The sequence below is a fragment of the Marmota monax genome, unplaced genomic scaffold, assembly GCF_021218885.2.
Source record: "Marmota monax isolate L192 unplaced genomic scaffold, Marmota_monax_Labrador192_F-V1.1 WCK01_AAM20220418_F8-fsc00045, whole genome shotgun sequence".
NCBI classification, from domain to species: Eukaryota; Metazoa; Chordata; class Mammalia; order Rodentia; family Sciuridae; genus Marmota; species Marmota monax.
In genome coordinates, this window is record NW_026692132.1 from 3,772,088 (window position 1) to 3,787,226 (window position 15,139).

A 15,139-nucleotide genomic window follows, 5' to 3' on the forward strand; every position below is an offset into this window, starting at 1 on the left:
CCATGCACCAAAGTTAACTCAAAATGGATCAATGATTTAGGAATCTAATTTCTCTTTCAACTGATTGATTCATCATTGCTGTACAGGAACACCATTGATTTATGGGTGCTGATTTTATATCCTGGTACTTTGCTGAATTTGTTTAAGTTCTAGAAGCCTTCTAAAGGAGTTTTTTAGGGGTCTTAAATATAAGATCATACCATTGACACATAGGGATAATTTGAGCTCTTCTTTTCCTATTCATATCCCTCTAATTTCTTTCTTTTGCCCAATTGCTCTGTTTTAAGGACTATGTTGATGACTAGAAGTGAAAGTGGGAATCCTTGTCTTGTTCCAGTTTTTAGAGGGAATGCTTTCAGTTTTTTGTCTTTATGATGTTGGCCTTGGCTTTAACATATGTAGCTTTTACATTGTCAAGGTATGTTCCTACTATTCTTAGTTTTTCTAGTGTTTTAAAGATAGATGGATGCTCTATTTTGTCAAATGCTTTTTCTTTGTATGCATTGAGATACTAATGTGATTTTTGTCTGTAAGTCAAGAATTTATTTGGATTTATAAACTTGATATATTTCCAGTTTTATTTAATATCTTATAAGCAAATTTTCCTAAAAATTGAATAGAGTTTTGAGCAAGTTAGCTGGTAACCTTGCAGAATCATCACTTACTTAAAATTTGATACCATCATAAACTCAAAATGAAATAATTTCTTAATAAATACCCATAAAATTATTCTTGTTACAATTACTGGATAGTTTTGTAACGCTTGTTCCAGTGGTCAGATCATCTTCCCTGGCCTTACTTAAGCATTAGAAACTCTTGTCTCCTCCTCCTCTTGGCTCCTTGGTTCTGTTCACTGGGCTGGGGGCTAGGATTCATTCTAAATTTATTAGTTTCTCTCTTTTCTGAATTCTAAAAGTTTAGAATGCCTCAGGGTTCAGCACTGAACCCATTCTCTGTCTATAATCAGCTTCCTAGGTGAACTGGTCTCTCTCCATAGTTTTAAAGTCTCCATCTTGATATCTAATAGGTGTTTCAAAGTTAACATGTCAGAAGACAAATGTCTTATCTCTATCCTACTTGCTAATATCAAGAATTAATCTAGCATCAAATCCTATTAAGCTCTAACTTTGAAATATATCCAGAATAGAACAATTTGCCACCTTCACATCTATTATCCTTTTCTAATCACTAGTCTCACTACTAAGTTACAGTGTTGCAAAAAACCTGAAATAAGTTTTCATTTAAAGAATTTTAACCAACTCATCACTATGATTTTCTTTGAAATTTTTCTTGAAGCAAACATTTATTACATGCTTATACTCTTGTCTCTCCTCAGTAACTTCACCATATAGATTCTGTCACTTCTCCATTTGAGTCGTCCCCTTGTCCTGTCTTACTCAGAACAAAAGGTGAAATTCTTTGCATGGACCTTGGCTACTTCATTTGCTATTCTGACCCAGCACTGTGAATAGCACTTTAAAGCTCTATAGACAATCATTAATACATAACAGATTAAATAAATTATTTACAGATATAGAATGATTGATGATTTAAACTTCCTTTGAATAGTTTAGCTATCTCAACATACTGAATTAATATTCTTTTATATTCAACATTTATCACCCACTAAAAGTTATTTTTATTTCTTAAATATTCAGTTTGAAGTACAACTATCAAAATAAGGATATGCTCAAAAATGTATTTCCATCCTCTAATGAGTCAATTTCAGTCAATTCATTTCTATGATTTTCTTTTCCTAAAAACGTCTTAAAGTACAATAGTTCCTCCCTTATCATGAGGGAACTACATGCAAGACCCCCAGGGGATACTTGAAAAAATGGATAGTATGGAACCCTATATATACTAGGTTTTTTTCCTATACACACATAACTATAATATTTATAAATTAGGCAGTAAGAGGTCAACAAAAAAATAATTAAATATAATAATTATATTGTAATAAAAGTTGTATGAAAGTGATCCCTTAAAATATATTATTGTACTGTACTTAATGTTGCTTATAATGATGTGAGATGATACAGTGTGATAAGGTGAAGTGAGATGAGTAATGTAGGCATTGTAATGTAGCATTAGGCTATTACACAGTGGTTACTTGAGCACAAGCACTGTAATACAACAGTAATCAATCTGATAATGAAGACTAAATTGCTAAAGATGGGTAGTACATACAGCACAGATATGCTACACAAAGGCATGAGTCATGTCCCAGGAAGGCCAGGGTGATAAGACAGAGCACACAACTCAGAATGACGTGTAATTGAAAACTTAGGAGCTGTTTGTTCTGGAATTTTCCATTTAATATTTTTGGACCAGTTAACTAAAACTGTGGATAATAGGGGACTTCTATTTTTATTATGTGATTTTTCCTCATTGTGAAATGTACTCTTAAGTATTTTGGCAGAATAGCAGTTAGTTATCTGTCACAGTTAACTCTTACCTATTAGCTATGAATCATCTAATTGAATCAAACTCATTTTATATTAACCTGAATTTTAACGTTTTGCCATAAATGAGCTAGAAGTAGTAGATAGCTTAAGTCACTGCTGGGAGTATACCTCCTTGATTATTTTTCAATTTGTGGGTATATTTCTTAATTTTCTATTTAGAATTTAGACATTCTCAGTGTCACATACCTGTTGTAGTTACTCAGGAGGCTGAAGCCCAAGAATTACTAGGTCACATGAATTAAGAGATCAACATGGGCAACATAGCAAGACCTTGCCTCAAAAAGAAAAAAGAAAACAGTTATTAGATGATATTTTTTAACGTTTGCAAACCCCTAAGTTATCAAACTACTTCTAATCAGGAAAAAGTGTTTTGTTCTTCTCAGTATGCCATTATATAATTATTACCTAAACCAGACTACTTGTTTTAGTAAGCTTTTTCACCACTGTGACTAAAAAGATCTGACAAAAATGATTTTAGAGGAGGAAAAATTTATTTTGGAACTTACAGCTTCAGAGGTCTTAGCCCATAGAAGGCCAGCTGTGTTCCTTGGGACTCCAGGTGTGGCAGACATCATGGTGGAAGGATGTGGTAGAGAAAAGCAGCTCAGGACATGATGTACACCAAAGTCATCCCACAAATGACCCACCTTCTCCAGCTACACCCTGTCTGCCTACAGTCACCACTCAGTTAATCTCTATCAAGTAATTAATGCACTGATGGGGTTAAGGTTCTCATAACCCAATCATTTCTATACCTTTTTGTTTCTCATGGATAAGCTTTTGGGGGACACCTCATATCTAAATATGACACTAATTCAAAATATTGGAGTTTCTAATGAGCATATTGGTGACTTGGTTTATTGATCAGTAAACAAACTAACATATGTCTACATCTCTTTGTAATCAATGCACATGTAAATTTTCTGAAGCAGCCTTATTATATTCATCATACAGAAATACAGAATGTTCAACCAACGCTTGAGTTTCTGATCAGAAAGTCTGGTGGGCCTGAGAATTTGCATTGTAAGTTCCCAGTTGATGCTGATACTTCTATTCAATGGACCACACCTCAAGAACAATTATATTAGAGGAGATGATAGCCAGCCATTCAAGCATTATCTCAGAGTTATCACAATAATATATGATCCTAAGACTTTTAGTATGTCCAGGAAAGATAAAACACCATGACCCATATTATTCAAACCCAATCCTACATGCCTATATTTACCACCCTGTAGTCCATTCAGAGTATTAATTCATCAAATGGATTAATTAACTGATAAAATTACAGCTTTCATAATTTAATAACTTCGCCTCATAACATTCCTGCATTGCCTAATACATGAGCTTTTGGGGGGACATTTTTTTATTCATATAACAGTATTGTTTTCACAGAGATGGTTAATGGTATCCATTATCTGTTTACCTTTCATCACCCATATTAATTTTACCTTTCAGGTACATGTTATTATAGTTAGTCCCATGTATTAATTATAAATGGAATTTAAAGATTTTATAGTCCTTGTTTGACTACCTTACTTTAGAGATAAGGAAATTGAGGTCATCAAATTACTTGCCATATAATGCTATTTATAGAGGGACAGGGAACTTGGGTTAGCTTCTCCTTCCACAGGCCATGAAGTCCTAAACCACTGAGCTCAGTAACCATCAGTGGAGGTTACTGAGTCAATATAAAGTATTTGCCCATTTGGAAGGCTACATGGAATTTTTTAAGTACATGTTTTAAAATCATACTTGCTTTTAAGTCACTTACACTGAAGTGCAGCATTTTTGGCTACTCTTAATATTTTGCATGTGTAAAATGAGGTATAATAAAACCTACTTTCAGGGCTGATTGTTTCTTTCTTCCTACCTTTTCTTCTTCACCAGAGATACACTATTTCTTCTCAGACACCAGGCCATTTGAGTTCTGCCTTTACCTCTCTCCTGGAAATTTTTTTTTTAAAGGCCTAAATGACCAGCTGATGACTTTCTCCCAGACATCTTCTCAGACCTCAACTTTTTATTCCCCCTCTGCCAATGTCAGTACTCCAGACCACCACAGCAGGCTGTTTCTGCCAAGTTATTCACCAGCCCTTACCTTGTTCACAAGTTCTCTTTCCTTCATTTCTTCTACTTACATGTTTCTCAGGGATGTGTCTCTGCTTTTTTATTTATTCTGTGTTTATTTCCTGGGGAATTCTAGTCATTCACATGGTTTTATTTACAAATCTTTGTATGATCACCAAATCTGTATCTCTACTTCTGGAATCTCTTCTGAATGCTAGGTGCTTGCCTGATTCCTCACTATCTACCCTACTGATAACTTCAGGGTCAGTATATTAGAAACTGAGTTCATCTCTCCTTCTCTGACCATTATAGGCTTTTTTTTCTTTGTTCTTCATTTTTGTTCATCTGTACAGTGTATATAAAAGTGCAAAGAACCTAAATTACCTAAAGCAGTATTAAAAAATAAAAATATGGTAGTCTTACACTACCTAATTTCATGATCTACAGCAGAAAAACAATAAAACAATGTGATTGATTCTAACGTAAGAATTTACAAGCAGATTAGTGCAGCAGAATAAAGAGCCTAGAAGATTAAAGTTAAATAATATATGTGCTTTATATAATTTAATTTTCAATAAATATGCTAAAGCAACTGCATCTCTACTTCTGAAATTTCTTTCAAGTACTAGGTGTTTGCCTAAAATGGAGAAAGGGAAAGTCTTGTGCAAATGATACTAAAAATGAGGAATTGTCATATAGAAAAACAATCAAAATTAATTTGAGACAGATCATACATTTAAGAACTAAATATAATAATGTTGGTAGAATATAATATAATATTGTATTCTTGGGTAAGTGGAGATTTCGTAGAAAACTTATAGAAAGTAAACACCATATGCAAAAATTGATAAACTTCATCAAAATTATAAACTTTTTGTCAGAAACATAGTTAAGACAATTTATAGGCAAAGAACAGACTAGGAGAAAATATATTCTTTTTTAAAGAGAGAGAGAGAGAGACAGAGAATTTTAATATTTATTTTTTAGTTATCGGCGGACACAACATCTTTGTTTATATGTGATGCTGAGGATTGAACCCGGGCCACACGCATGCCAGGCGAGCACGCTACCACTTGAGCCACATCCCCAGCCTGAGAAAAAATATATTCTAAAATAAATATCTGAGAAAGGACTGATATTTAGGATACACAAAAAATTCCTACATTTCAAGAATAAAAAGATGCAAACCCCATTTTTTAATGGGTAAAACATCTGATAACAGTTTACTGGGAAGATACACAAATGGCCAGTAAGAACATGAAAGAAACTCAACATCACAGAAATGCAAATTAAAATCTTAGTGATACGTTACTATATATTCACTAGACTGACTAAAATTCAAAACACTGACAACACAACATGTAGGTAACACTGCAGAGCAACTGGAATTCTCCTGTAGTATTTCTAAGAATACAAAATGGTTTACACTTTGGGAAACAAGCTGACATTTTTTTCTGATATTAAAAATAGACATCTATTCTATGACCCAGTAATTCCACTCTTAGGTATTTACCCAGGAGAAATGAAAACATACATCACAAAAAAAGACCAGTGTAACATTTAGTAGCAATTTTATTCATAATGGTTAAAAACTGGAAACAGCTAGGTATTAATTAATAGGAGAATAGATAAAATCTGGTATAGTTATATATTGAATAGGATTAAGTAAAATCATTTAGTGGATTATTGACAAATGTAACATGAATAAATCCCCAAAACACATTACAAGATATCTTACACAAAAGAAGATAGACTGTGCTGTCATTTTATAAAATTTGAGAACAGTTACAACTAATCTTCAGTTGGGGGGAAGAATCAGAATAGTGGTTGTGTCTGGAGTGATGGAGTCGGGATTGACTGGTTTGTAAGTAGTTTGAAGGATTGATTTTTAGTCAGCTAAAAAGATATGTCCATGGGCCAGACACAGTGACACATGCCTATAATTACAGCAACTCAGGAAGCTGAAATAGGAGGATTTCAAGTTCAAGGCCATCCTCAGAAACTTAGTGCAACTTGTTTCAAAATAAAAAGGATTGAGGATGTAGCTCAATGGCAGAGTACCAGTAGGTTCATTTCCCAGTACCAAAGTATGATCAGGGAACATGGGACAGGCTTGCATAAGAAAGGAAGTTCATCACAGAATGAGATTGTCTAGAGACTTATGGCAAGAAATCATTATCCAGAAAGAAAGGAGGACAAGGGAATTCATGGGGAAGAAGAGGATTAGAGAGGTTGTCTCTGGAGATTAGTTATTCAGTTGATGTTAATAGCTTGGAAGGGATCAGAGAGCTCAAGAGTAGTAGCAACTTAGGGTCTTATAACCACAAACTCTGTTACATTGTCCAGCAAACACTGGCTATACAGAGCAGGCAGGCTAGTAGTGGCTAAAAATTTTCTCATTTTAAACTGTTTTTGAAATAATCAAGTACGTAGAAATTTGGATTTGGCATTAATGAGCGTTTGAGCAAGTTGGCCTCAACCTGCAGTAAAGAAATAAATAACCCAAGGGTCAATACATGGAGGCCATTCTGGGCTAATTTATATAATAATTGGCAAAGAACTAAAGGGAAATTTTTGGAGTGATAGTTTCATTTACCATGATAGGAATTTAGGTTACACAAGTGAATTCATTTGTCAGAATATATACTTGGTTTATACATTTGTGCATTTCATTGGATAAGTTTTATAGCAAGAGAAAAATTCCAAATAAATATTGAGCCTCTAATTAGTGATATGCATGCTGAAGTATGTAGGGGGATATGAACTGCTTTATGCAGTTAACACTGACATGCCAAAATAAAATGATTAAATGAATAAATAGTTGGATTAGGTGTATAATGATAAAATCAAGGTTGAGGTTTACTTGTGTTTATTGTAAAACTATTTCAACTTTTCTTTATGTTTCAAAATGTTTTGATGAAGTATTAAAGTTTTCTGTGTGGAGAATAGGCTGGGGGACCATTGAGAACACTATGCCATTGCATGAAAAAAATATTTCACTGTTTTATATTTCTTGACCAACTATAAGTTTTATTTTCATAAAACTTAGTCCTGTAGTTGATCATTTGACTAACTTATCTGTGTCATGTAATCTGTTACAGGGAAAGTCCTTCTGCTAGTGTTGACACATGTGCATTTCTGTCATCATTTATGTGCTCCAGTAGGACTCTGCTAATTGATGGTCGGGCAGAACTCAAAAGAGGCCTGCAGAGGCAGGAGAGGCATCTTTTTCTATTCAATGATCTGTTTGTTGTGGCCAAAATCAAGTAAGTATATTGCATACTCTGTCCCACATATAATTATACAATTGCATTTCCACTAACATACCCTTTCTATTCTGTGCTTACAGTAAGAATATCTGGTCTCTATTACCATAGCTAATATATGAAGTGAGTTTTATGTTTGTTTTGTTTCTGAAAAAAAGTTTCCATTGCTTCTTCATTAAAAATATGTTCATTTAGGTCCTATTTGTGCCACACCCTGAATAAATATAGAAGACACAGTGAAGAATGTGGTGGGTATTGTCCCTTTTGAAGCTTACATTCTAATGTGAGAGCTTATATTTTTATATGTATGAGGGGAATTACAAATTATGATTAGTACTGTGAAGAAAATAGGATAGGTTTGGATTCCTTTCCACGTGAGCCTTTCCACAGTGCTACTCATAATATGGTCAGTTGCCTACTTTAGGGTGAAAGATCTTTTGGAAGTGATGTACCATCATTTATAATGTATGCTACTAGCAACATAGACCAACCTTAGTGTAGTAGATATGGCAACTATATGAGGGTGTATCAAGAAGCAGGGAGGTTTGGAACCATGAAGGATATAAGGAGTTTGATTTTCTTCTGCAGTCATAATGTGATATTTTTTATATATTTGCTCATGTTAGGTTGAAAGGCAGGCAAGAGTGGAAGCAAATAGACTAGACAGAGGTTATTGTAGTCCCAATGAGAGATAATGAGGACATTATCTCTGGAGATGACAGTTAAGGATACAACATTTCAAGTATGCCTTAGAGGTACCCAAGAAAACTCATCTATTGCTCAATGCTACATGCCAGTGCAATTAACACCTAGCCTAAAAGGTGGTAGCTGCTACTTCCTCCATCCCTCATTCTTATGAGTTGTGAAACATCATGAGAAACAAATGGCATTTTAATAAATCAATTATCAACAGAGATTTTTAGTCACTAGAGAATAGTAAACACTTTATTTTTACTACCAATACTTTAACACCTAAGTTATGCTATGTCATAAATAAGGCATGGTAGAGAAGTATTTAATTTGGCAAAACATTATATCTCATTGGAGTGGTATTAACAATGAAAAATAGCATGGATCTTATTGTATGTTGGATATTATTACAAATACTTTAATCTTTATAACTACCCTGAGATATTACTTTCCTCATTTTACAAAGCAATTTATATAGTCAGAGAAGCTAAGTGACTTTCCTAGTATTAAAAATTTAGTAATTAGTTGAGACCACATTTGAACATAGGTCTATTTTATTTCAAAGTCCATCTTTGAACCAGTGTATTTTTCTGAATTTGCTAGAAGATTTTCCAACTGTGTAGTTGTTTCATAATTAGTCTTTCCTTTGTGATGAGTTAAATGCTCCAGCTAAACACCTATCTAGTAAAAAAAAATGGTATATAAGGTTTACTGAACTGTTCAAATATTTTTTAAAAACTCAAAGCAAAAATAAATATAAGACTTTCAGAATGTTTTAAATAGAAGTAATGCCTATAGCTTTGGAAATGAATATGATGTTATGAGTAATATAGAGAAAGAAAAGTCTCCTTATCCAACCTTTGCACTAGGTACACTTGATTCTATTCAAAGAAAAACAAATCATTTTTTAAATGTAGATTAGCTATCATGCCTTTATTTAAATTTAATTAGATGATTCTATATGCTAGGTATTACAATAGGAGAATCACAGAGGTATAATTTAATTTTCCTAATAATTCCCCAACCTAAGAGTTGTTTTAGATATCAAACACTGAAGCTCAGGAAGGTTTGTCACATACTAGGAGTTCTCACAGCTGGGATTTGAATGTAGGCCTTAATTCTAGCAGCTAGTTCCTTCTACTTGACCACGTTGTACTTATTAGGTGCCTGACCTGTGCTTAACCTGTAAGCAGATATCAAAAACCTAAAATAACCAAATTTTTTAACTCTGGGGTCCCAGAGATATTTATTTGTAACATACTTGTTAGTAAGGAATGCATTTTCCTGTGCCTTTCTTGGATTATTATTCTCTTAGAAATTATGATAATGTTCAGAGAAGGGGACCTTTGTTTTCTTACCTGAAGTTATCTGTTGTTGTATTGCATACATTTAAATGGTTTTATGTATCTTATGTTTTGCTAAAAGCCTGTTAGTTTCTTTTCTATTAGAAAATCACTATTCTTAGATACATTGGCAAAATCTATGTCCATCATCTACTTCTATAGCTGAGTTTTTATTTTTTTAAATATTTTTTAATTGTAGATGAACACAATACCTTTATTTATTTATGTTTATGTGGTGCTGAGGATTAAACCTAGTGCCTCACAGATGCCAGACAAATGTGCTACCACTGAGCTACAATCAAAAAAAAAAAAAAACTGGGCTGGGGTTGTAACTCAGTTGGTAGAGTGCTTGCCTATGTGTGAGGGTTTGATTCTCAGCACTGCATATAAATAAATAAAAATATTAAGTCCATTGACAACTAAAAAATTTTTTTAAAAAAACCTTTCTCATGTAAGGTTTATACCATGTTTTATCTACATACTGCTTTCAAGATGACTCTGTGGGTTCACTTAAATGTTTTTATGAAGTAACAAACTATCAGTTAATTTAAATGCTGTTATTTAAGAGATTTGGTTCATAAAAAATTATTGTATTTTACATATCCATTAGAGTTTTTTAAAAGCATGAGTTATCTTAAGTTATTTCATTTTTTAGCAGAACCCAATACCCTTGAAACACAGCATAGATATTTGAGGAAATAATTATTATTATGGAATCCTGCCACCTTGAAAATATTTTATCCACAATTTTTCAGGAAATTACTTATATGATTATTTCCCATAGCAAACATGAAGATGTATTCACAAGTCCATTTTAATATGAATTTAATTTTTTTCTAAAATAATCAGCACCAGGAAGAAATATCCCCCTGTAATGCCAAACATATGTCTGTCCTATCACCTCTCATTCTTGGATGAAGGATTAGGTGGTACCCTGGATCATTTAATTTGTTGAAATAATCTGAGACTAGAACTTAGTATTTGATGCTTTGTACTTTTGTTTAAAGGGAGATCTTGGGTTCCATATTAGTTCATCTTTAGGTTTTATTTGAAAACTTATTTCAGTCATTAGGTTGAGCTTATAGAAATAAATGCAAATGGGATAAATTATTTCTCAGCTGCCACTTACTTATTTAATCACACTAGGTGAATTTTAGTAAGTAAATTGGAGAGTTTAAGTGCTTTCTTTTATTTGCTGAAGTATTATATGTGTTCCATTTTGTGCTGGATGTTGTGATAATATTAGCAGAGAATTATTTTGAGGTTATTGTCATTTTTATACAAGATTAGAACAAGTATTAAAGCCAAATGGACCCTAAAATCCATTTTTTAAAATTCACTAGAAAGATAAATAAGTTATTTTTCTAATAAAATTGTGGCTTTTCATTTTTAAAAACAGGATGTGTTTACAAACATGAAAATATTTACAAGGAGGAGGATGTTCTGTTAATAGCCATAAAACAACCATGCGTAATTTTTAGAAAAGAAATGACCTCACACACACTTAAGCTATCTCTAGTCCTTTCATTTCTTAATCAAATGATAAACCATGAGTTCTGTTTAGATAAAAGGATATTTAACAAAAGTCTTGATTATTGATTCATTATCACTAAAATTACCATTAGATAGTTATAGACTATATCATGATTTTATCCCAAAATATGACTATAACACATCTATATTTTATAATGAGGGGGAGAATCTTCATAGAAACCTGTGTATTTTAAAACTTCACTGGAATTCATTCCAGTATAAAAGTCAGAGGGTAGGAAAACAAGGTATGCTTGCCATCTTAATTTTATAGTAATAGAGAAATAAGGAATTGATTTGAAAGGGTTGTTTTGTGTTTTCATCCAGTTACTATTAGATTTAGACTTTTATCAAAATGGTACTAAGGGAGATAATAAATAATACTTTAGGAGCCAGTTCAAGTTGGATTCAGATTAATTTTTGTAATCTAATACTGTTAGAGATTGAGAATGAAAAATTGGAAGAAGAACACTATGATGCCAGTACCAACCATTTCAATATAAAGCTTTATTGGAAGACTTGTTTTAAATACTTACAAGCTAATCCCTTCAGCTTTATATCCATAAATGTTTGTGAGATTTGTCTCCTATCACTATAATTAGCACACACAGTCTCATCAGAAAGCCTTGTATCTTTGGAAAGACCAAAAAAAAAAAAAAGTAGGCCAAAGAGAGAAAAGCTATAGGAAATTTAATGGAAAGATTCTCACATCCATGTTCAGTTTTAAGGCTTTTCATAGATGCATTATGTTTAACAGCATAAATATAAATATGCTTGGGAATGATTAAATGATTGCCATTAAAATAAGATTTTGTCTGTAATCAGATCTGTTTTTATAAAAATTAAAGATTCATAGCAGTGGGTTGAAAATATTTAAAGAAGCCATTAATCTCAAATCACAAAGGTATTGTACCCAAAGGGAAGCATAAATGAGGCTTAGAATTTAGGTTAGTCTTTATGTATAGTTCCTGCAAATCCATTTTCATTTTATAAATCCCACCAAAGAGTTATAGCTTTAAATATTCCATATATTAGAGAAGTTTTAGAACCATTCCATATAAAGTATTTTTTATTTCATTTTAACTTTTAGTATTTACACAAATGGTTCTGGATGCTAGAAAATTCTAAGTTTCCTGGGGCTTTCTTTATCCTTCTCAGTGCTTTCCAACTACTTAAGTCTCAGATCTATCATGAGTATTAAATCTATCAATTAAGTCAAAAGATATGGTGGTATCCGAGGTCTAAGGGAGATACAATTGAAATTATCTAAAAGCAGTTTTACTGGTGACTTAAAATAGGTCATCTTCTAGGTTCCCAGAGATGAGTGTTAACTGTGTCAACTTCATTCTTTTTTCTTTTCTAGTGTAGGTTCTGATTTTAGCCTATATTTATTCAGTTTTGCCAGATTATAAAGGAAAATGGTTAAGCAGAATCATAAGTGAGGAAATTTAAAACAACCTACACTTTTAAAGACTAGAAAGTCTTGCAGCCATTTAGTTAAAAGTTACTCTAATTCCAGGTTCTTATGTGCCATAATTGTATAAACATTTTTATAAATCACCAGCCACTCAAATCTTTTTTTAAAGTAAGCAAGATACAAATAATAAATGAACTAATTTTGGTAATAGCAGTACATTTAAATTAGGGTTTTGATCCAAATACAACACTTAACATATAGAAAAATGAAGTAGCTAGTTTAAAAAGAAAAAAAAAATATATTAAAAATACACCTACTAAATGTATCACCAGATATTTCAAAGCCTGTTTCATGGGCCTAGGTAGCTAAGCATGTCAAGTTCACTGTGCTAAGTGCTAAAGATAAAAACAATAAGACATTCTTTGCCTGTGATAAGTAGAAATGTCCTCTTATAATAAGTACAGAAGCTCCTGTGAAATTTGAAGAAAATAATGAGAAGTCCTGTTTTATTTTTTTCCTCTCTCTAGATATAATAATAACTTTAAGATAAAAAATAAAATTAAATTAACTGATATGTGGACAGCAAGCTGTGTGGATGAAGTGGGAGAAGGTAACACCAATGCCATGAAATCCTTTGTCCTGGGCTGGCCCACAGTGAACTTTGTGGCCACTTTCAGGTAAGAACCATCTCACTGTCCTATTTTTGCCTGGCTTAGCTACTGTAATGATGTCTAGGATGACAGAAACAATTTAATCATTTTGTTGCCTGGATTTTTAAAGGAAAATATTTTATTCTGATTGTTTAGTCAATGTCTTTGGTGACACAAACATCCAACAAAAATACTTCTTCTGTGTCTTGTGTTTTACCTAACGACCTTTTGATTACAACATATGAAAATTATAAATACCAGAAACTCTTAGAGTGATTTCACCAGTGATTTTTAAAGGGGTTTTACTGAAACAAATGGAAAGAAAGGAACTTCCAGGAATGGGAAGTGGAATAAGAGAGTCAGATTTTTAGGAAGCTCCTAGGTCCAATATCTCTTTTCCCTAGGGTCTAGTTGTTTGATGCATTTCAAAAGCTCAATATGTATAAACAATCTTTCAAACCACTGAAACAGATCTTCACAGAACAGAATCAAATTTTATAAAATAGTACAATTAAGTTTGAATATGGGTTTGTACTCCCAGATTTTGTAAGGGAATAGTATGTTTATTATACAAATAAAAATGATATAATGAAATACTGAGTTTCTTGAATCGTGTGTCTGGTTTTGATTTGTTATCTGTAAAGATGTGACAAATTAGTTTCCCGAGACTCATTCCTAGGTAGGGATGGGGTGGTTGGAGAATATATAGCATACAGAATTTTTGTCCTCCTATCCTGAACATGCTTAGTGGGTACTTTTTAGTTCAAGGTGAATATACCAAAACTCTCACACCCATGATATTCAGTGGTTGCACCTCAACTCCAATGTTTATTTTACACTGAGAGATATTGTTCATCAAATGTATATGAGGATTTTCATTCTTTTTCTCTTCCCACTACTAGCAAACTACTTGGGCATCATCCTGAATCCAGATTGCTAAAAATTTCCAAGCTGTTGTTCTTCTAATAAAGGATAGGCATGCCATTAAATTCTGTTATGCATTATTGGCCTACCACAGATTTTAAGAACTTATTTGGAAGAAGCATGTGTTTGTATCATTCTCTGCATATCTTCTTTCCCATGACAGATTTCTGTAGATACTATCATTTTCTATTGTTTAATCTCTTTGGAGTTAAAAGTTAAAAAGAGAAATTTCAAGTAAGGAGTATCTACATGATGTTTTTAATCAAATAATTTTCATTAAACTTCATTTTAAGAAGGGAGAATGTGAAAACATGTTTTATATGTACTGTGTTGCTCAAACTATGGTTCTTTTACCAAGTGACAAAGATTAGCATCACCAGTGGTATTATGTGGATGTCATGTACCCCTTAATATAATAATGTAAAAGAAGAATAATTTACCTCTGTGGTGTTCTCCCCTCCCACCCAAAACCCATAACCCTAATCTTATGAGGAAACCTCCAACAACCACAAATTGAGGAAGGTTTTAATAGTATACCTGACCAGTTCTTCTCAAAATAGTCAAGGTCAGAAACAGGAAAGATAGAGAAGTTTGCCTAGACCATTCACTAACAAGACATAAGAACTAAATGTAATAAATTGGCTCCAGAACAGAAAAAGGTCCCTAATTAAAAGAAAAAAACTGGTAACATCTGAATAAAGTCAAAGTCAAGAGTTTAGCTTATAGTAGATACCAATATTTCTTAGCTTTGACAAATGGGCCATGATAATGTAAGAAGATA

General features: G+C 32.7%; 1 protein-coding gene across 4 annotated transcripts in view; it reads left to right on the top strand.

Annotated features, from left to right (window-relative positions):
• The window catches only part of Arhgap20 (Rho GTPase activating protein 20), a 109,323-nt gene that overhangs the window by 51,758 nt on the left and 42,426 nt on the right, over positions 1-15,139 (top strand). For 3 of the 4 annotated variants that reach the window (XM_046467106.2, XM_058586453.1, XM_058586452.1), the window contains exons 3-4: positions 7,640-7,804; positions 13,312-13,461. In XM_046467106.2, coding sequence (XP_046323062.1) covers positions 7,640-7,804; positions 13,312-13,461 — 315 coding nt within the window. Of the gene's footprint in view, positions 1-7,639; positions 7,805-13,311; positions 13,462-15,139 lie in introns of those variants that run through there. The other variant, XM_058586461.1, reaches the window with a different exon arrangement.